The sequence below is a fragment of the Neopelma chrysocephalum genome, unplaced genomic scaffold, assembly GCF_003984885.1.
Source record: "Neopelma chrysocephalum unplaced genomic scaffold, ASM398488v2 Primary Assembly neopelma1_82, whole genome shotgun sequence".
NCBI classification, from domain to species: Eukaryota; Metazoa; Chordata; class Aves; order Passeriformes; family Pipridae; genus Neopelma; species Neopelma chrysocephalum.
Window position 1 is genome coordinate 4,344,723 of NW_020897744.1, and position 22,133 is coordinate 4,366,855.

At 42.3% G+C, this 22,133-nt stretch overlaps 1 protein-coding gene across 5 annotated transcripts in view; it reads left to right on the forward strand.

Moving 5' to 3' along the window:
* Positions 1-22,133, forward strand: part of MYL10 (myosin light chain 10) — an 88,866-nt gene that overhangs the window by 63,061 nt on the left and 3,672 nt on the right. For 3 of the 5 annotated variants that reach the window (XM_027690786.1, XM_027690785.1, XM_027690781.1), the window contains 4 exons: positions 12,067-12,153; positions 14,815-14,890; positions 16,271-16,375; positions 19,768-19,846. In XM_027690786.1, the coding sequence (XP_027546587.1) occupies positions 12,118-12,153; positions 14,815-14,890; positions 16,271-16,375; positions 19,768-19,846 (296 nt within the window). In that variant the 5' untranslated portion in view covers positions 12,067-12,117. Of the gene's footprint in view, positions 1-4,279; positions 4,459-8,470; positions 8,525-12,066; positions 12,154-14,814; positions 14,891-16,270; positions 16,376-19,767; positions 19,847-22,133 lie in introns of those variants that run through there. The other 2 variants (XM_027690784.1, XM_027690780.1) reach the window with 2 other exon arrangements.

Here is a 22,133-nt window from a genome sequence, read left to right on the forward strand (position 1 = left end):
GCCACATCATATTATGTCATTGATGTCAGGTTGAGTTATATCGGTCTGCTTTTCATTATGTTGTGTTATGCCTTTTGACATAATGCAACACACTGTAAGTAACATAAAGTGACCTCCAAGTATAAAAGAGTACACAGTTTTTGTCAGATTAGATAGTGGCTATGAATTCTCAGAGAGGGAGGGGTAACTCAGAGCAGGGCGTTTGGAGTCAGTGTCCTGAACAACAAATGCACAGAACTCAATTAACAGTTACAGCAGCCCTGGCTGCTTCCAAAATGGTCTGTGTGCCTCTGCTCAACAGAGAGAGGAGATTCACAGTGGAATTTGCACTGTTTAATTTATTTAAAATTCTGCAGAGGTATCTGTAATAGCTCTCTCTTTTCTGTACCTGTACTGCAGGAGCTTCATATACAGTGAACGTAAGACTCACTTGCCTGAGATTTGCCTTGTTGCCAGGCTCCAAAATACAGTCCTGAGACCAAGCTTAGCCAATGGCCTTTCTGAGCAGCACTGAGTAACCTGTCCTCTGACTGGAATCAGCTGCTAAGAAAATAACTGTGGGGAGAAGGGAAAAGGGAATCACCGTGGATCTGAAAAGAAGGTGACATCCTCATTAATTTAAGACGATTAAGGAAAAGTGGATGGTTCAAGGGAGATTGTTTCTCTGGAGGGCTTGAAATCCACCTTAGCTTGGTAGTTCTGTCTGGTGGCTTTGCTGGAATTAGCTGATGTCCTGCCTTTAGTCCTTGGTCTACGCTCCTGACCCACAGGTTGCACAAGTGCCAGGACTTGCAGAAAGTGGAGTCCTTTGATATGAAGGCTGGAATACAGCTCTCCTAAAGGGGGATGGTTCCTACCTGTTGGCAGGATATGGAAGATTTCAGTTCCCACACATGTTAAACTGTCACATGTCTTCTGAAGGCATCCACTCAAAGGCAGGATGGAAACCTCTCTGAGTGCAGGAGAAGTGTAAAGCTGTGGTATGAAGTTGGTCTCAAAACTTAGTTTTGCAATAGCCCCAACACTTATTGAGGTACTTACTGTACATTTCCTATGTAACATATGTTACATTTCCTATGTAGCATATTCAGCATTAGTGGCTTTTTTGTGGCCCCACTGAACTAGGAGAAGAGGCCACTTTCCATTTGGCACCCACCTGACATCCCATCTCACCACAAGAATTGTCATCAAGTCCTGTCATCTGCCTTTTCAGACAGTGAATGTTGTAGGGATCAGAAACATTTTCAAAATCCGTCTCAAAGATGGAAGTTGCACAGGCACCTGAATGCATTTGATGCGGGTTTCCTGAGCAGTGATAGACATGGAATCTCACTTAAAAAGGTGTTTTAAGTTTAAAATTTAACATTGTTAACAGGAATAGAGTGTAATATTTTGTGTGAAAAGGGTGCCCAAGTGAGCAGGTAGAGCAGCACAGGATATCAGAATCCAGTGTGTCACATGCATTTTCTTTATCATTTCTCCATTTAGAAATGTAGCATAAATTAATATCTGCTTAATTTCCAGGCATGCAACATTCCTTTAAGATGTGTATGGGATGCTGTCCTTGTTCATTAGGCCAGTAAATGTTAGAGAATGAGCAGTTCCTTCTCCTGAACCCTGTGCAATAATCCAGCTCCGCCCTCCATCCTGCCAAGAGACCTGTGCAATCAGACCCCTGTGACACCGACACCCACAGTGCTCTGCAGGACTCCACAGAGCTACCTTTAAGTATCATTTTGCAGCATCAGAGAGTCCAGAATTAAACATGAAACACTCTTGTTAAGTTCATAAAGAGAGCTTTTACCCTGTGCCTGAGCAACTCCCAAAGAAAGCTGCTCCCCTTGGTAGGACACCAGGCTGTGCTTGTGGTCAGGCACACACAGAGACTGCACACTGGGAAGTCTCATTGGGATTTGCAGCCAGGCTGGATCTCAGGAGACTTCCTATTACTATTTTCTTTACTAGTAAATCATTATGTTGTCTCCTTCATAGCACAGAGAGTTCAAATAAACCCGTCCCTGTGACAATCTGATTCTCTGAAGGAGTGTCCTGTTCTGTTGAGTCATGTGAGAGGAAAATACAAAGAAGTAGAAAGACAGATCAAAAAGGGGTAGCAGAAAGAGCCCTGGAGGCAGACTTAAGTTTGGTATTTAATATTTCAGGTAAAATATTCACTTAGCATCAATTATCTTGTTGGGTTCTTTTTTTTTTTTTCCCCAAATGAAATTGCCTTCTGAATCAGCCAGCTCTCTAATTACCAGATTGAATGATTGAAATTTTTAGGGCAATTAAATTCAAGCCTTTCTTTTTCAGTCCTTATGTTATTCCCCCCTTCTCTCCCTCCCTCCTCCAGTCTGGAGCCTTCCTATAATTTGGAGGCAGTTGCAGAAGCAAGCAGACCTTTAAAGCCAAGATGTATGTCTCCCTTAATTCCTCAGTGGATTTGTTTTATAGACTAGGCAGAGAGGGTTCTGGTCTCTCAGGACATGTGCATTACAAACACACAGCTTTGTGTGGGTTTTATCCTAACATGTCATTGGAAGGATTCATTTAATATAGAAATTCTGTGAAAAGAAAAAGATCAATGTAGAAAATACACGTGCTATTAGAAAATGCCTGTAGATCAAATTGGAAAACTAATGAGAAAATTGATGATAATAATGATGATTGATGATCTACTGGGTAAGAGAAAACAAATCTCCCAATGAAACAGTACAAAGGTCTGTTAACAGAGCTGTTAGGACAAACTCATGAAAAGATAAGTATTCTGCCAATAAAGGACACAGAATTCCCAGGATGAAATCCTGGGCCCACTGGACTCAAAGCTGCTGCTCATTTGTGTGTCTCGTTAGGATTAGAGCACTGATCCTGCAGAAGCAGTAACCATATTCTCATATATAAGTATGTGAGCTATTCCATGGATTCCAGTGGGACTATCCTATCCTTGAAGTTAAGTGGATGCTTAACAGCTTTGCTGAGTCAGGATCTGACCCAGTGAATATGATAAATCTTTATCACAGTGAACCTTTGAAAGTGTGTAAGATTTTCCTCAAAAACCTCACTCTGAGTTTTTCAGATTTCCAAACCCAATCCAGTGTATAAACCTGGGACTGCTCTCCAGCAGGACCCAGGGATTTATTTTCATGCTCTGTTACACTGGGTATTGGTGTAATGTCACTGAAGTCAGAGCAATGAACACTAGGCTAACTTCCAGCGAATATCCACAGCGATTTCACCAAAGCCAGATGAATTGTATTCTGCTTATTTATTACTTCATTATCCCTGTAGGTGTTCGAGGTGCTTCACAACAGCTAAAGCAGTCCTTGCTCTGAAGAGGATGCAGTCAGATCTAAGATTAGAGATGACAGCACTGCAAGGGGCTGGAGCTGGAGAAAGAGCAAGGTCCTTGTTCAACCAGAAACATAAATGCTCGTCTGCCTCAAAATTCAGCAGATTGGTTAAGCACTGCCATGGTTCAAGGTTGGACTGACTGATGTAGAGAAGTATTTTGAATGCAGGTTCCTGAAAAACCTCCTCTTTCTGTTGTTTGCAATGCTCTGATGTTCTTGCATAGATACTCTCACAGACACAGATTAGACCTTTGGGAAATATGATTTCATGTCTGTGGAATTATGACATTTCATTCTGATTAATGTTTTGGCCCATTGTGATAATGCCAGTGGGATGGAATGTTATCCATTAATGTCCATAAGCATTCCCTGGGACACACAGCCCTTGTGGTTCCTATGCTGCCTTCTGATTCCTCCTGCTCTCAAGGCCATATTCATCACCACACATCTCTTTTTCCATGCTCTGAAGTCCATGACTCTCCACCAGTCTGCAGTGTCTTGGGATATGGCACCTGGCCTTCAGGCATGTTTGACAGATTCAGGGAAAAGAGACCCAATCCGAGTCACTTTATTACCCTCTGCAGTGCTTTTCCAGCCTTCCTTCCAGGGGTAGATAAACCTCTGCAGCACCTCAGTCATTTTTCTGGAGCTCTGAACGCCTGCACCAGACTCTGGAGCTACCAAAGGAGCCTGGATTTATTGCTGGTTTCCTCTGCATTTTCTCAAGGATTGTGTTTCTCTCTCTGCTTTTTCAGGTTGCCATGTCCACTTAATATCTTCCAGTGTGTGCCCCGTGTTCATTATTTAGCAGCACATGGGAAAGTCCCCTCAGCTCCAGCTTGCTGTGAGTGCTGTACAATTGTATCCCAACTGCCTGCTCCACTTATCTGCTGCATTATTTCTGTGAAAGCAAAAGCTGTGCATGGAACAGATGCTTGGAATGGTATTGGGATCCAATTACTGCACTTTTCCAACCTTACATCTCTTGTCTAAACTTGGAGCAGGCATATTTTTGTTCCTTGGTGACACTATATAAAGAGACAATTGGCATTGTGTTTGCTGGCTGACTGGTTGGCAGAGAAGGGGTGGCAGGAGCAGCAGCACCATGGTAGGTTTTATTCTTTTCACGTCTCTCTGGGGTTTTTTGTCTGTATTTCTTTCTGACTCTAAATTCAAACAGAGCAGGAATGATCACACTGGACTCCATGAAACCTCATTTAGTATCACATCCAGAATGAAGATATGTCCCATAGAGTGAGCTGTGAACTTCCAAGGAATACTTTAATAATTTGTTTAACTAATGAGTGAGGCAGAGAATGTAGATGCACTTGCTGAGGGGAAGAGCTCATGCACGTCTGTCCCAGACTGACAACCAGGGCAGCAATGCCTGGCACAGCTGCCGTGTGCCAGTGCTAAGGTCTGCTGTGGTGGGATGGGGAGTGAGGAAAGGGATAGCTCTGGAATTGTGACTGTATTGCCCTCGAGACTGCAGGGAGAAGCAGGAAGTACTGCAGAAATGTCTGTCTTGCCTTTGCCCCTCTCACTGTTGACTTTTAGCTGTGGGACTCCAACACCTCTGCACCAGAGGTGCACTGATGTGATTTCAAGGAGCCAAGAAGAACTCCTGCCTAAGGAACAGTGGGCAGATTGGGCAGATCTTTGTCTTCTGCAAATTTGGAGGAATGGCTACAACAATATTAAAAAAAAAAATAGAAAAAGCTGGTGATTTTCTCTTTCCTTATTTTGCTCCTTTTTGCAGGTCCTTTTCAATTGTCTTAGAGTAATGCTGCCCAGTGGCTCCCTGGGGCTGTGGAATATTTGATTGTGGAGGACACCAGAGAGGGAGTTGTATATGAAAAGCTCTCTCAAAGCTCAGTTCAAACCTGATCCCATTTAAGCAGGTGACGAATGTGACCCACGTGCTGTTCTGAGCAGGATAAAACTCCGCTCAAAGTCATTTCTAAAATCCATGCACCAAACCAGCTTCCAGTTTCAGCCAGTGCAAGCCCGAGGGCAGTGGTTTCACACTAATCCTGTTCTTCACCACTGTTTCAGAAGTGAGCAGTGCCTTGTGCTGATTGTGTCCCTTCAGCTGTGGATTTACAGGTTTCCCTTTAATCAGCCTCACTAAAGTCTAAACCAGCCCTTTTGTGGGGTGGGGGGCCAGTGCTGGGTCTTAGGTTTTCTTTTTCCCTTTTTTTTTTTTTCAAAATTTTATTCATCAGGTTTTTTCCTTCCTGTTCAGTTCAATGACACACCAACACTCATTGATGTTTGAAGATATTTCAGGACATTCTGTGATGAAATGCTTAACTTAAGAAATGTGAAAATATAGTGAGAGACTTGTCTGTCTCCTCTCTCCCAGTTCAACTGATGATTCTCTGTGGTGGTTCTTTTCATTGTGCCTTTTGTTTTGGGAAAATATCTTCTGAGGTACCTTCCTATACAGGGACACATGAAACAGATTTAAAATGGAAAGAAAAAAATAGCCTTAATGAAAGAAAGCTGAAGAATATCTTTACATAAGGAAGTGATCATTTTTTATTAATCAGAGGGAAATGTATATGTAATTATGCTAGATGAACTCTGTGGGGAGGTTTTTTTCTCTCTTTATGATGTCTTAAGGGATTTATAAATATTACAGAGGTTTTATAGCATCATAATATTTCAGATGTGCAGTAAAGCTACTTTCAAAGGATTAGTGCAGACAAAGCAGCATAGTAAAAAATAATTACAAGTCAGCCAGTGCTACTAGGCTCTGACATTCAGGGCTGATGAGAGTGAGAGAGGCAGGGTTCAGGGAGATAATTTTTCTAACAAGAGCAGACCACACAAGTGCTGTGGAATGGAGTTCTGAGAACTGTCTCTGGCTCTCCGTTTATCCCAGGGAATTTCAGACGAGTTGGATCTGTGATGTCTCCCCGTGTGCTCCGTGCTGACGGGGAGAAGGAAGGGGAGAGGCAGAAGGAAGTGGAGGGAAGCCTTTTTCTTATTCCCCAAACATTCCTGTGTTGATTCAGTTCGAGTGACACCTTGTAGCAGGTTCTGCACGCCCCAAAATAGATGGCATTCTGATCAAATATCTTCTGATCTGCTGTAGGAATGTACCACCTGCACTGGGACGGGCACCAGCAAAGCTGAGTGACTTCACCAGCTGGAAGGGAGCCAGTTGTGTGACCGCTGTGTCTGTGTGTGTGCCTGCACACGTGTGTTCATGTGTGTGTCTGTGAGCACAGACAGAGGGACTGTCCATCTGTTCCCATGAGGGAGGAGGACATCTGCATGCCAGAGAGGAAAAACTGTTGGGTGGGAAAAGCAGCTGCCAAATTTTTGGGTCATGGAGGTCAAGGAGTCTGCAGTTGGAGAGGTTGTCTGAGATAAAGTCTGGGGAGATAAAGCCTTCCCTCTGTTTGTCTGCAGGAGAAAAAGGAGGCTGGGATGGGAAAGGGGGTTTATGTGGGGCAAAGGAGAATGTTTAGTGTACGGGAGAGTGAGGCAGCCCAAGAGATTTTTGTACCTAGCAGGGATCAAAGGTGTGTGTGTGTCTGTGTGGGAGGCTGGGATTACACACAAAATGGAGTGAGGATGAGAAGGGAGGATCTGTTTGTGACTGTGGAGTAGGTAATAAAAAGATCTTCTGTTTCTCAGTTCTGATAACGTGGGGTTTATTTGAATGATCTGAGGCTGTTGCCTGTTTGAAATGCAAATTGTGCCCTTAGAGCAGTTTGTGTTTCTTACTTCTCTAGACTGTTCCCTCAAAGGCTTGTGTTTGGGTTGGCCTTGTGCTGCTCACCTGCCAAGGAAAGGACCTAAAACCACCCTAGAAAAGGGTGGCTTGTCCATAGCTGGGATCTTTGGTGCAGGTGCAGTGCAAATTAACTCAGCAGAGAAAACTTATGAGACAATAATCAACAAAAACCCTGTCCAGTGCTGCAGAAATGCCTTGTCCAGGCCTGAGATGTAACTTCTGATTCAGAAGCTGTATTCAATGATAACAAAAATTCAAAGACAGGAAATGTCAGCACTGAGATCCCAGAGTGGATGAAAAACAAGGGGAGAGTGTGATGAATGAAAAAGTAGTAGTAAGTGAGAGTTACCATCGTACAGTGGATCACAGCAGGGGACAGAATCTGAGCAAAATGATGGATGATTCTGTCTTTTCTGTAGTCACAGATGTAGCTGTAGAGGAAGGAAGTACAAAAAGTGCAAGGCTGGTAGTATTTTATGTCTACTTTGCCTTGGACTGAGTAAACACATAAGGGTACAAGACAACAGAATCAGGTTCTTAATAGTGTACACTCCTGTTTCCCTCTACAGGATCTGCTCATCCACTGGGGTCTTCTCAGGCAGAAAAATTTAAAAAAGACAAAATAAGTTGCTTAGTGGGAAAGTATTTCTGCTTATATTTCATTTTTGGCTGTCACACTGTTATTTAAAGTATTCTCGGCGTGTTTTAAGGCATGGTGGACCAAACAAGGAACAGATGTCCCCAAACCAAACCAAAAATGAGGCTCCTGGCAGAGTGCTGCCCCTCTCTCCTGACTGCCTGTGGAGACACTCCTGCTCTGCAGAAATTGCTGAGTAGAGATTGGTTACTCTATAATTACTGAAGGGCAGAAGTGTGCACCTGAGCAGGCAGGCAGGGAGCTGTGCCTGTGTTTAGCTTGCAGGAGCTTGGCTGGTTTATCGGACTCTCTGTCTGCAAAATTCACTGAAGGTCTGAGATGATGAAGTTCTGTGATAATCCAGTGTCACTTCCTTTGTATCTCTGGTGCCATGAACCTGTTCTAGCACCAGCCTTTTATGAATTTATCAGGGCAAACAACACCTTATGTTCTGAAGTAAGAACCAGGTATATTTATCTCCTTCCTCCTTTACATATAGAGATATAAACTGATTCACTGCCCCTTTTTCTTTTAGGTCATCCAGAAATCAGAGATTTCTTTACTCTGATTCACTTGAACATACACACAAAAATGAATCCCTGTTCTTCCATCCAGCAAGGCAAAGGCCATCCACACTCACTGTCTCTGCCTACCTGTGTCCCTGCATACCCTTGTTCTCTCGGGCTCCCTGACACTGCCAGAGAGGAGGAATATAAAGAACCTCAGTGAAGGAAACTCAGCTCAGAGCAAATGCCTGGTTCAACAGAGTGTTCCTGGGACCAGATTTTGGTATGGTTCCACTTTTTCATTTAAACCTTCTAAAACAAACCAAAACCAACCCCTCAAAACAACCAAAAAAGACCCTTTAAAACCCAGGCTAATTGAGAGAGTGCTAACATTAGTAAGACAAATGAGTGATACACGACAGGCCTGCGGTTTCTCCTCTAAAGTGAAGTGTTGTTTTCTTCACAATGGGATGATTAATACACTCAGGCAGGAATATTAATAGGCTTGTTCAGTTGTTGCAACACTCTTCCCACTGCTGTGCTATTGAGGCCTCAGAATCTGAGCCCAGGGGACCCTCAGCTCTTCAGTTCCTCATCTGGCACGTTCTGTATGTCAGTCTCCAAGCACATGTTGCAGTGAGAGCTGCTCTATCTCTGCAAAGTGCAGCTCAGCACACTTTGTGTGTCACAAGTGGGGAAATCAAGGCAGGCAGAAGTGATGTGTCAGTCACCCACTTGCTCCTCTGCAGGTCACCTCCTGAATCCTTGGCAGTTTAGAAACCATATGTCTGATCAGTTCTGTGATGTTCTTTTTAATATGCCGCTCCTTCAGAGAGATACTCCGGAGTCAGATCCCCGATTGTGTTCATTAAAAAATTCTGGAGCATTTGGAATTGTCAGACAGCAGCACAGACCTATTTCTGTTCTCTTAGAGCTGCCTTTTAATTCAAGTTACCCACCAGAAAGACAGTGACAATGTACCCTATTCTGTTCCTGCTCCACCTACTTACCTTTCATCCTTCCTCCTCAGAGCACCTACCTACCCACCACTTGTGCAAAATCAGGGTGCAGTTTCTTTCTGTGATTATGAATTTCCTGGCCTTTCAGGGCAGATAAACTACAATACTGGGACCTGGTAATCCCAGGTGCTCTATATAATTTGTGCTAAAAGGCTTAGTTTGACACTGCTGGTAGGAGGCCATTCCCACCCAGCAGCTGTTGTGAAATATATTGGTGGTCTCAGCCCCATTCCACAAGTGAACAGGTCATAAATAAGATCCACACCCAGAGCTACAGAAAAACTAGAGATAGATTGAGCAACATAGGCACTGATCTACTCTATCATCCCTGGAGAGGATAAACCAGAGAGTAACATTGAACAAATATGCTGGGATGAATTTCTTCTAGAATTTCTTCTAGGCTGAAACTAGATGATCTCTCCCAACCCAAGCCATACTATGATTCTATGGTACTTCAGTAATTGTTCCCTGTATAACCAGTTTTTTCCTTTGAAAAGGACTTCACTAAAGTAAAGAAACTTTTGGGTGGTTTTTGACTTGCTGGTCTGTTTCTAATAGATATTGAGCCAGAGCTTTTGGGTTTATCTGATCCTTCCTTACATCTACGATCCTTCCTTAAAGCCTTACAGCACAGAGAACCCATTAAACTGAGGACTAATGGAGGAATTGCCAGTGTTTGGCACTTCCAGGAGCTGGACCCCACTGCCCTGTGCTGTGGTGACAGATTAAAGAGACACAGATGGTTTGCTGCTCTGGGGAATATTTATCATGCTGAACATGGATGCTGCGTTTGGCCACAGCAGAGCAGGGTAAAGCATGTTTTATCTCCATCAAGACCAACAACCCAAGAGAAGAACCGCTCCCCCTCCGAGGGCGCGGAGGCCTGAAATCCATTCCACTGGGAACATCTGCTTCCCCTTTACCTCAGGGAACAAATGCATGTAAATACAGAGGATTGTTCCTAATATTTCCATTCGATCTGGAAGTGTTGAAAACCTCCACCAGGCACCTCACGTTATGTGGAAGATTACCCATGACTGCTCAAAAATAACACTTATTTCATGTGTAGGAGGAGGAGGGAATCTGTTTATTCCAAAATCAATATTTCTACATTCATTAAACATTCCACTTATTAACTTCTTTTTTCCATGCCTGTGGTGGCATTCTATCCTTGTTTTTATCCTTCTTGCAAATATATTTTTCATTTGATTTCCATTCCTATTTCCAGATTTTAGTGCTCTGCATTAGCTAATTGGAGCTTGACAGGTCTGGAGTGTGGGTATGTGCAAGAGTGCCTACCACTGCCCTAATTTCCCCCCATCCATATCCTGGGATCTAAACCAGGGTGGCTGAGTGCAGAAATCTGCCTGGCAAATTAAATTGATCAGACAATGTATGCTTCAAACAGAGTCAAGTGGGAATATTTCCTTGAGCTGCTCTGCTCCTCAGGATATTTGAAATCAGTATTGAATCTGAACTTTCACAGGCTTTTTTATTTTGATGAAAGGAGACAGTAGAAGTTGCCTTCTGTTTCATGCAGAATAGCCCAAACTAAGTAAGACTAATTTTCTGTGACACGAGAACCAGGTGGGACTATGATAATGAAGTTTAAAAGTAAAAATGATAAAGAAAAAAGTAATCTGTCTGGAAGGGAACTCAAAAGGCAATGCAGCTTATTATCCTGCCCCAAGTAAGGATAATGCTGTGGTTAAAACATTTCTGTAATCCTTAGAAATCACAGATTTTATTTTTTACTGCAGAACAAGAACTGTATTGTCTTAGTCAAGTTGGTTGGGCCCTTATTCAAAGATATTTAATGAAGTCTAGGTCTGACTGATTTTTAGGGAGCATTAGATTCTTAGATATCATTGTAGCTCTTTCCCCAGTCTTGCTCTGTCTCAGCCTCCAGACTACGGAATGGTGATAAAAGCAGTCCTGCCCTTTTATTTAAGATGACTATCTGGAATATTAAAATAACATGGTTTACTAAGGTAATGTGGTATAGAGTCATAGGTTGGTAAAAGAATATAGGTTTCAAGTGTAGAAGGTGTTCCTACACAGGAAGGATTAATCTGTTCAGTCAGTGTTGGTCCAGACAGAGCAGATTTCTAAACATTTCTGTGTGAGTAGGAAATGATATAATTTCCCTTTATGGTTCCTGAACTGAGTCTTCGTGCAGGGCCCCATTTTGCCTCCTGCTGCTGGTCCCAGCATGGGAACTGGGAAGAAGCAGTACCTGTAGGTACTTCCCTGAACTGCTGGAATTTCTTGAGAACAGCAGGTTGGGAATTCTACCTTATATCTCCATAAGATTACATCGCTGCTCCTGAAGCACTGAGCTTTGGAAAGCCAGTGTGGAAGGGGAGGTGTGTCCTGAATCAGATAGTCTGTAATCCATGAGGTGGAGGTGACTCTGCCCCAGGAACAGGCAGTTCCTTGGGGGAACAGGCAGTGCACCAGTCGTGATGTTGAGTCACACTTCGGGTCTCACCTTTTTAAGACAGCACAGTGACAGTGTCCTTGTTTATCTGAGCTGTCAGGTTCCAGAAGGGAATGATATCACTCCAGCAGGGAGTGATAAAAATCCTCAATGAGAGCAATTTTTATTATATATATACACACACATATCTTCAATCCTATTTATGTATATATGTAAGATTGAATCAAAAACCTTGTTATAACAAAGCACAATCCTCTTGTATTACTTGACTGTATATATTTTACTTTCTATTGAAGATGGAATTTGTTTTCATGGGTGCTTAACAGACAAAAGAATATATATTTGAACTTCTTATTTGTATTACAGGCTCCCAAAAAGGCAAAGAAGAAGATAGAAGGTGGTTCCAACGTATTCTCTATGTTTGAACAAACCCAGATCCAGGAGTTCAAAGAGGTGGGTCACTGTGCTGCTGTTCTCTATAGTCTCCTGTTATTGCTAATGAAGAACATAGGCTTTGTTTGTAATCCTTATTCAATTCTCCATCTGCTTTAATAGAACACACAGTTGTTTTCTGAATCATCCCTGTGGTTTTGGCTGGTGTATCATTTTCCTTGTGTGTTTGTTTGTTCTTTCTTTCCTTCTTTCTTTCCTTCTTTTTTTCCTTCTTCTGTCCCTCACTCCCAAGCTCCAGACTTATTTGAAAATAAGCCCCTGCTCCAAGATAAAGGAAAATTACCATCTCATCCACTTTAGACCTGATTCAGGAAACACTTGATCACAGTTAAAGTGGTATTTTAAATAAGAATAGTCTTACATGCTCAAGTATTATCCTGAATAGAGATGCCTTGTTGAACCAGGGCTTTAATCCGTGGTCTGTCCCACAACAGCAATAGAAAATATTCTTCTGTGCCCTTCTAATAGTGCCCACAAACTAGAAATAAAAATCCCAAGAAGCCCTCAGCTGACTTTCTCCACAAATGCCAATAAATGAAAACAACATGTTGAGATTAAGAAAGCACCTTTTAGCTCCCAAGGAATTTGGTATTCCACGCACTGCAGATTCTTTGAGCACAAGTAAGAAGGTAAATCTGATGGGCTGGCATAAAAGCTGGAGCATATTAAAGACAGAAAATCTGCTTGATAAGTTTATGTTCTTTTTCTGAGTGGACATTCTAGAATGTCTGTGAGACCATCACTGTCTGGATTGGGTTGTCATTTTAAATTATTGTCTTTCCCCCCATTTTTATTAACTCCCATCTCCAAAGCCATTTCTGACATGATAAATATCTACTGTTTCATTTTGTGCATGTGTCCTTCAACTTTCCATGAGGATTCCCACCAGGAAAACTCAGTGGTGGACGAGACTAAAACTCATACAAAGGACTGGGAATATGACCCAGCTAAATGGATTGGAACCACTAATCATTTCTCCACAGTCAATGGAAACATGTTTAACACTCTTCTCCCACCTCTTCTCCACATCCTATGAACCTCCATTTGACTTTCTCCAAGGATTACTGTTCGAAGAAGGACTAACAAACAGAATGCCATATTTGATCTACTCTAAATCAGATAATCCTGGGAACATTTCTGGGAGGATGGTGGCAGAATAATGGCATGAAACTCAAGACCATGTTGTGTCTAAAAACTGCATAGTTGGGACAAGTATTTCTGAAAAGCTGGTTTTGATCAGAACATTTTTGTCTAGAGATTTCAACCAGCTCACCAGCAAATGTTTCAGCACTGCTGTTATGGTATTTAAAGTTCACCCATTACAATATCTAATGCTCTTCCTGTCTTCTGTGAGCTTGCTGGGTTTTGCTTTGCTCTTCAAATTTTCTCCTGTTTTGCTTCCCAACTGTGGGGGATCACCATTCAAAGCAAGCCTTCCCCAGAGAAAGGAAAGCATCCCTAAAGTGTTGGGGTTAATTTTTTATAAGGGGATGGTTTGGCAGGTAAGTGAAGGATTATGGACATGGATGTGGCAAGGAGTCACATGGGCAAAGGGGAACGTGAGCAGTGGGGCTTTGTAAGAAACTGGAGGTGAAACTACATAAAGATCTGTTGATATAATACAACCAAGGAGAGAAATGCACCCTGTAGAGCAACAGACTTTAAAACCCTGCAAGTTACTGTTGCTATATTCTCAGGAGAGCACAATCTTTCATCATAATACAGAAGTAGGAATAATTCCTGGTCATTGCAAAGATACACTCTGATATTGATGTGCCTGTCAGACAGATAACCAGCTTCAGAGACATGCCTGGTATGACCAGGGGAATTTCAGGTCATTAAAATCTTTCCAAATCAATGAAACATTAAAAGTGTGATGGCAGCAAATAGAGGGACACACAAATAGGTAAACAGATAGATGGGCAGTTAGCTGGCTTGGTAAATAATGGTCAGAGAACATCAAGTCTGTGTTGGCTGAAAATAAAAATAAATTAACTGGCTTTTTCTATCAAAAGTTAAACTTTGCCTGACAAGAGTATTTAAGGACAGCACATCAGGGTCAGTCAGAGTACTGTCTCAAGGATATAGTTAATTGGAAAAGGGAAAAAATCTTTGAATAAATTATCCTATGGAACCTGCATTTCTCTGTACTTCTGAAAATTCAGCTCTCTCTGTATGATGGGCCATTTTAAGTCCCAGAAGGAATTGACTTCAGGTTGATAGCAGAGAGATATCTACAGAAATTAAATGTTTTACAGAACATAACTGCACAAAGAACGAGGCATGGGGAAGGTACAAACACACAGAGCGAGCACTGCCTAAATCCTCCCTGACTAAAGTCTCCCTAATTCAAACTTTTATGGGTTAAGGCCTGAATGGCTGGAGCTGCCAGCGTTGGCTACAGCCCAGCTGCTCGCTGCACTGAGCAGTAATTTAGTGAGAAGAAGTTTGGGTGGGTTTAATTAAAGCCCCTTGCCAACATACAGTAACGTGTTGAAAGTGAGGAGAGTGCAATGAGGTGGTGTGATGTGGAGGAATCAAAGGAAGTTAAAAATCCCTTTTCACTGGATGACTATCATACCCCCTTGGCCTGGTGTGTGTGATTGCAGCATTGTCCTGTGCAATGGTGGTGGCAATTCATGTTCCTTTTTCTTCCCCCAGGCTTTTACCATCATGGATCAGAACAGGGATGGCTTTATTGACAAAGCAGACTTGAGAGACACGTTTGCTGCTCTAGGTAAACTGTAATAATTAAAACTAATTGTTCAATACTTGAAAAAAAATGCAGTTTCAAACACCTAGGAAAGGTCTGTATTAGAATTACGGTGGGATAAGTGATGGAGATACACAGGAGGCAAATGGGAACCTGTTCAGTTTGACCTTCCTCCTGATGGCAGTTGCTGTCTCACTGCAGAGCTCCAGCTGGAAAGTCTCCTGAGCAGTCTCCTTGGGAAGAGGTCTGATCCCTCCCCTGCAACTATTTCAGAACAAGCCCACCCAAGCAGGGGTCCATGCCAGGCATTTCTGATTTGCCTCTGAATCCAGGCTTCCCAGGCTGCACTTTTTCATCTGGGAGCCATGGAATATCCACTGATTAGCTCTGCTGCCACGGACTGGCTGCCCCTCTGCCCACACAAAAGCAGGAGGACTTCATGTGAGGTTCTGTGCTTCATGCGGGATGAAATGTGCACGTCATGGGATTGGGTATTGTCCATTCCATGCCCATCACAGTCCTGATAATATCAAGCAGATTAGAGCAAATCTTCCCAAAGAAAGGAAAAATTAAAATGCTCGTGATCCCAAACCTGGAGTTGTATCCTGGTTGCAACATCTGAGGCTTGAACAGTGATGTAGGCATTTGGGATTTTGCCATCTGGATCTTATTAAAACGAGTTTGATAAGAATCTTTAGTGCTCCCCAGGGTGGAATCAGACGCCAGCAGAGTCACTGCAAGGAGCAGAACCTCTTGAACTCTTTATTGTGACAATGAGGTTTGCAAACTTTGGCCTGTAGCTACTGTTACCCTGAAATATTTATTTCTTAAGGCCAAGTTCTGGTGTCTTTCCTGTTCAGTGAAGCCCTTCAACAACTATAAAGCACAGTCACAGCAAATTATCTCTCAATTTGAGACGGGTTGCCAGGGTCTAAATTCTCATCAGTGGACTGCACAAGGATGGAGAGAGAATAGGACTACTCAACTCATCCATCTGCCTTCTACTCAGTGAGGTGTCTCAATGCACAGGAGGGCAAAGACTGAGACCTTGGATTCACTTCATCACTTTGATCTCTGCTATATTAACATCAGTGGGGCCCATATTTCACCTGAGGTAAAGCAAAACAAACCAGAACAAAACAGGAGTTTATTTGGAAGCGCCCCTTCCCTCGTCCACTGCTGGCCATGTCTGTGTTATTTATCCTCCCTACTGCTTCAGTCACCCTTTGATCTCAAAGTCAGCTCTGCCGATTCCTTTTCCACTGGGGTGTTTGGGAGTTGTGTTCTGCCATGTTATTAGCAAAGTTGCACAGAGCCCTGAGCTCCCCAGTGGGAGGAGATGAATGGGAATCGTTTTTTGAAACACAATTTGTGATTTATTATGAAAAATGATCTCTGCTGCAGGTCGTCTGAATGTCAAGAATGAAGAGCTTGAAGACATGGTGAAGGAGGCGCCAGGTCCTATTAACTTCACTGTCTTCCTTACTATGTTTGGGGAAAAGCTGAAAGGTAAGCACCTCTGGGGGATTGGAGAGGTATCTGTCAAAGCTCCTCGGCACTGAAATATCTCAGCACCTTGCAAATTATAATCATGTACCCGCAGAGCAGTGCTCAAAGGCAGGGAGTGATCTCCACCTTTGCAGGCAGAGCTCAAGTATGAAAGGCTAAGGGACGGTCCAGAGGACAGTTCAAAGGTGTGATTCAGCTTACACAAGCTCACATGAAAGTGCTAAGCTGAGGTCCAGAAAGCAATGAACCCCCAGCAGCCTGGAGCACGGGGAGGGGAGTTCCTCACCATCAGCAGCTTCCCAGGCTGAAGTCAGTTCCTCACAGTGTTAGCTGGTTTCAAAGCATTTTCTGTATTTCCAGAGAAAAGCCCCTTTTTACAGTCCTTTGGCTCATTAAGCAAACATGATCTCTGCATCCTCCTTGCAGTTCCAGGGCATGAAGAAGAACGTGGGCTTCCCTATTTTCTGTATTAGTTGTAACCCAGTGGCCCAGCCTTGGTGTCACTTAAGTCAATAGTGATTTTGCCATTAGGTGAAGACTTCACTTAATGAAATAATTAAATCTCAGTGGATTTGCAGTGGTAAGGGAGAGGGATTTTACCCATTGCTGCAGAATATATAGGGATCACTGGGGGTAGTTCAGAAAATATGGGTACTAAATTTGTTGTGTGAGCTGGTAATTTAGTCAGCTCTCTCCTGCTCATGGCTAGAAACTGCAAGGAGGGGGTGAAGCCAAGAGAAACCATCATCTTCCAACATGCATTAGAGAAAGGCGAAAGCCTTGACCTTCAAAGCAAGGTTGGTCTTAGCCAAACACATTCCAGAAGTTTGTTAAAATAACTAATGAACAGAAAAATGGAAAAATCCTATACTGTCTTCTTAAAAGCATTTGTTGTATTGTTGCCGGATTCTGGCTTTCCATTGCTGAACATAATTCCAGTGAAGGGCTTTCTGTGCTTGGAGTAGAAAATAGAGAGGCCTGAAAGAAAGAATTCATGTAGTTAGTCCTTGAAGAAATACACTCTTGCTAAAGAGAAGCAGGAGAGGGGATGGAGGAGGCTGTAGATGGACACAGAGGAAGGGATTTTATTACCCAGGCATCACTCTGTCTAGATAAATATGGTACCTACACCTTTACATTCCAGATGTCAGCTGGCAGAGAAGGCAGTGCCCTCCTCCACAGTTTTCCTTCTGGGATATGTGACTATTTGTTGTAGGGTGCCCTGCTGCCCATTCCATTTGGGATGCTCACAGAGAGCATGGAAATGAGCTCTTCTTTCTTTCCCTCTTGTCCCTTACAGTTGCTGAAGCTGGCAAAGCCTCTGGCCCTGCCAATTGTGTGGCCTAAAAGCAGAGCCAGCACAGGAAGGTGAATGGCAAAGCATAACCCTCTTGTCTGCAGGTTTCCTGTTGGCTACTTGCAGAGGAGGAGGGGTTTTTTAATTTCCATTTGGTGAAGGGAAAATCACAGCTGTGCTTGTCATGCCCTTCTGGTTGGGTTTGTCATGCAAAGGAAGCACAGCCAAAAGACTGCACATTCCCAATCAAAACTAATTGGGATGAAGAGCCTTTGTAGTGCAATTAGAAAGGGAGAAAGGGCTAGAGGAAGTGGATATGGCAATTTTGCAACACTCTTTATTAGCTAAGTACCACTCAGAGAATTTGGTGAAAGGTGCTTTCTAAGTAAAATTTGTTGTGCTATAATTGATTTCTGTCATAAAGGGGAAGCTGGGATTTTCAGGATGAGCTTTAGCTTTGTATGTTGAGATTATGATGCCAGATGAACAGCTAACAAAACTCGGTTTATGTTAATGCCAACCACATGGAGCTGTTTCTACAGGGAGTCAGAATAATACAATTTGTACAGAAAACAGAGATGCCGCACATCAAAGAAACCACTTTATTTACCAGCTAATCAATAAAGAATGCCTGCTGCATTGCTTCTCTTCAAAGCCAAAGTCCAAGGATATGACAGAGGAGAAAATGTAAAACACAGTGAGGAAAAAAAATCCCCCCCACAGTGGTGAGCACTTAAAATGCAGAGCTCTCCTCAGAGCTAGGGGACGTTTCTCTTCATGGGACAATCAAAACACTCATTAAACACCAATGCTCTTTGTATCGATCACAGATTCATTGCAGTTTGAATGCACTGCCTACAGCTTGGCCAAAAAAATACACATGGCCAGTGCGTGACAAGGAGGAGGCCGGAGAGCCCGAGGTTTGTTACTGTTCCATCCACCAGGATAGCACTGATCCTGGGGAAATCTGAACAAAGACAGCTAGGAAGGCATCAGGAGTGTTTGCAGCCACTAGAGCAGAGAACCTTGGCTGGGTTCTATCTCTGCCAAACTTTGAAACAAACTTTGAGCCTGCAATTCTTTGTGCTGTATCCTTTTTTAATCACTCTTTCGGTATTTCAGTTTCCCAAGTAGCTTCATTTGTCCACGAGGTCAGTTTACCTGCTTGTAACTTTGGTTTCCTACAGCTGCAAAGATTTGTGTTGTATATACTACCATAATATTTTGAAATATTGTGGAATAGTCAGAAACAGAGTATACAGTGTATTCTTTGGAGCGGGTTGAGACTGTGAGTGTACTGAGAATCTGCAGTATTACAGCACAGTCAGAAGCCCCAGCCAAGATTAAGGCACTGTGAAAGCGAGTCCCTGACACAAATTTTTTCCAGTCCAAATAGATGGAAGAAAAGCAAGACCATTACTATCATTTTACTGCTGGGAACAGAGGGACAGGGATATTCAGGTCACACCAAAAATCTGTGGCCCAACTAAGAGGAGAAGCAAAACCTCGGAGCCATAGTCTGGTGCTTCAAACCACCCTGTTTCTATAAGTCACACTTAACGAGGAGATGTTTAAGGGGAAATAAGTGCAGATCACCATTTTACATTGATCATCCTGTTTCCATTGAATTCCATTGGCATTTGGATTTTATGATGAGCTCCATTTCCTTTAGTGAGGGAAATAACCTCTTCTCTATATAGTGAAGAACAAGTAACATCAAAAAGTGTTTTTACAAGGAACGTGCTGTACAAGATTAAAGGAAGCCAGTGAGGGAAACAGTTTGTTATATTTTCATTTCTGAAAGCCACTAATCCTCTGGGTACTGATATTGGAGACCAGTTCCTGGAAGTTTTCTCTCCTGCAGACACAGAATAGATATGAGTTATTATTTTTAAGCTTCTGAGCATTGAACTATTCACCTCTATTGTTTATCTGACATGACAAATGCTGCCGACTTAAGGAACCTTTGTCTTCGAACCCACAACTGCAGAATTCTCCATTTTGCACTGTTTTCAAGTGAATGCAATTACTTAGCAAGTGTTCAGCAGCTAGAGAAATACATCCAGGCTCCTAAATTATGTTTCATTAATTTCAGGCACGGACCCAGAAGAAACCATTCTGAATGCTTTTAAGATTTTCGACCCAGAAGGAAAAGGCCGCATAAAGGCAGACTAGTAAGTTTATTTCAGATCCTTTAAAAGAATAACAACAATCCTAATAATTGCACCAGTTTAAAGAACTGCTTAAAAGCTGTATTTTTCATGGTGTTTTAAGAGACAGAGGAACTGTCAGGCAAAGGAACATTTAGCTTTGTAAGCCGGAGTTAAAAGACTGGACTATTGTATGAATGTATTTGTATACCAAAAAGAGATGTTATTGTCTTCAGACATTGCAAGAGTCAACGGAAATATAATCACATGTAGGCCATTAGATAGCCTTTTTTTGAAGGTCTGGGTATAAATCAACACATGACTCTTTGTAGATTAACTCCATATGTCAAATTAAAACCAATGTCTGGTGCCTAACTCTCAGAGTGCTTGACTCAAATGGGAAGCTACTCCCCCCTTAAAAAAGTGATCAATTTAATTAACTCTGTGACATGGTTTTAGTGCAGGACATTTTCCTTTTTATGTGTTTATCATTTGAGCCTTCTGCCTCCAGACGATAACTTGCTGTAAAATTCCACTAGTATGGTGGGAGCCAAACCTAATAATACTATTAATAATCTGGCAATTATTGTCAATATGGCTATTTTTAAAATAAGGAGGCAGGGCCTAATTTGTATTCATAACCTGTTGCCCCAGCAAAGCAATGTAAAAGGACTTTAAGTGCTAATTGCACAAATGTAAACCCTCATCGCACTGCCAGAACAGGACTTCAGGTAAGTGAGATAAATGATATCAAATCAGGGCAGTGCATGGGGAGGTCTGACTTGTGGTTCTAGAGAAATGCTTTATGTACCTAAATTTATGCATATGCTTAAGTTTCGTGTGAATTTGAGGTCTATACTTTTTTGCAGCAGCCATTTCAGGTAGATTTTATAAAGCATGATATGTATAGGAAATTTATCAGGGAACCACAACTTACAAAACTGTATTTGCCTCAATTAATTCTGCAAATGTTGTGATAACCTCTGAGTAGAATCCCATGGAGGTTTCCACGATATTATCTGCAATTATTGATGTCTCCTGGAAGTCAGTTGAAAATATAATATTCCCATACAGTATTTCTTTCCTTTCCCAATGTGCTGCTCTGTGACAGTCCCCCAGTGGGTGTGAGAGCTGTGCTGTGGTGTGCAACGTGCAAAATAAAAGCAAGGAGACAGTCTTTTCACTAAGAACTTCCAAATTAATTAAAACACAAGTGGATGTAGCAAACAATCAGAAGGAACAGAGGGCTAACAGTTGTCCTGATGGTTTTGGGGTTAATGTTATCCAAGCAGCTTGGGAAGAACAGTCAGAGGATCATATCATATCAAACAACCAGAATAAATGTAGCCTGTTGCCAGCTAGGGCAGATCACAGGGTAGTGAAATCACAGCCGTGAAATACGAACTTCTGATACTACAAACCCCATGAAATGTTATATTTCCCACCACTATCTGTAACAATATCCTGCATACAAAATCTGCAGCTTGCTCTGTCCAGCATTACATTCCTTGGATGCTGGAAGCCAGTTGGAGTTTGGGGCAAATCAGGAATGCAGCATCCCACTCCGAAATGAAGATGAGAGAGAAATACTTTTATTTTTCCTTGATGGAAAAGGTCAACCTTGTCCCCACCCCCACTGCACTGCTAACATTAGACAATTGTTTTAGTTCATCACCACAACAGAGCATAATGTTTACTTATTAGACCCGAGGGTAATGTTGATCATTACAGAACAAACCATTAAATCAATTCTGTGAATGTCTTTGAGGTTTAACTTCTATTCATATGCTTCCAAAATTTAGACATTTGAAGGTTTTGAAATAATTTTTCTGTTGGCTCATGCAGCCGTTTCAATATGACTGTTAATGTTAATAAATAATATTTCTCCATATTAAAAAATACTGGAATGTTTCTCTCCAAAACCAGCCATGTTGACCTTTTAATCAGAACTTCTTTTTATGTTCATGGAGTTAACATCCTTCTGGGGATTTTTATGTCTCTTCCTCTGCGTGTTTTCACCTCTAGTCTGGAAATGACTCACTTGGTCCATCTGATGGTAGCTGGGATGGAGCCTTCTAACCTTTCCAGAAGCTCCAGGAGTTTATAACTTACTTCCAAATTCACTGACGGACTTTGTTTGTCTGCATCATTATCCCCCACATGAAACCCTTCCTAGAGCATGATGTCAAAAAGAGAAAATGCTTTCGGTCACATTCTCAGCTGGTGTGAACTGGCACAGTCCTTGGAAAGGTTGGATGATTCAGTCCCAAATGCCATCCATGGGACAAAGTGAGTCAGGCCAACACCAACT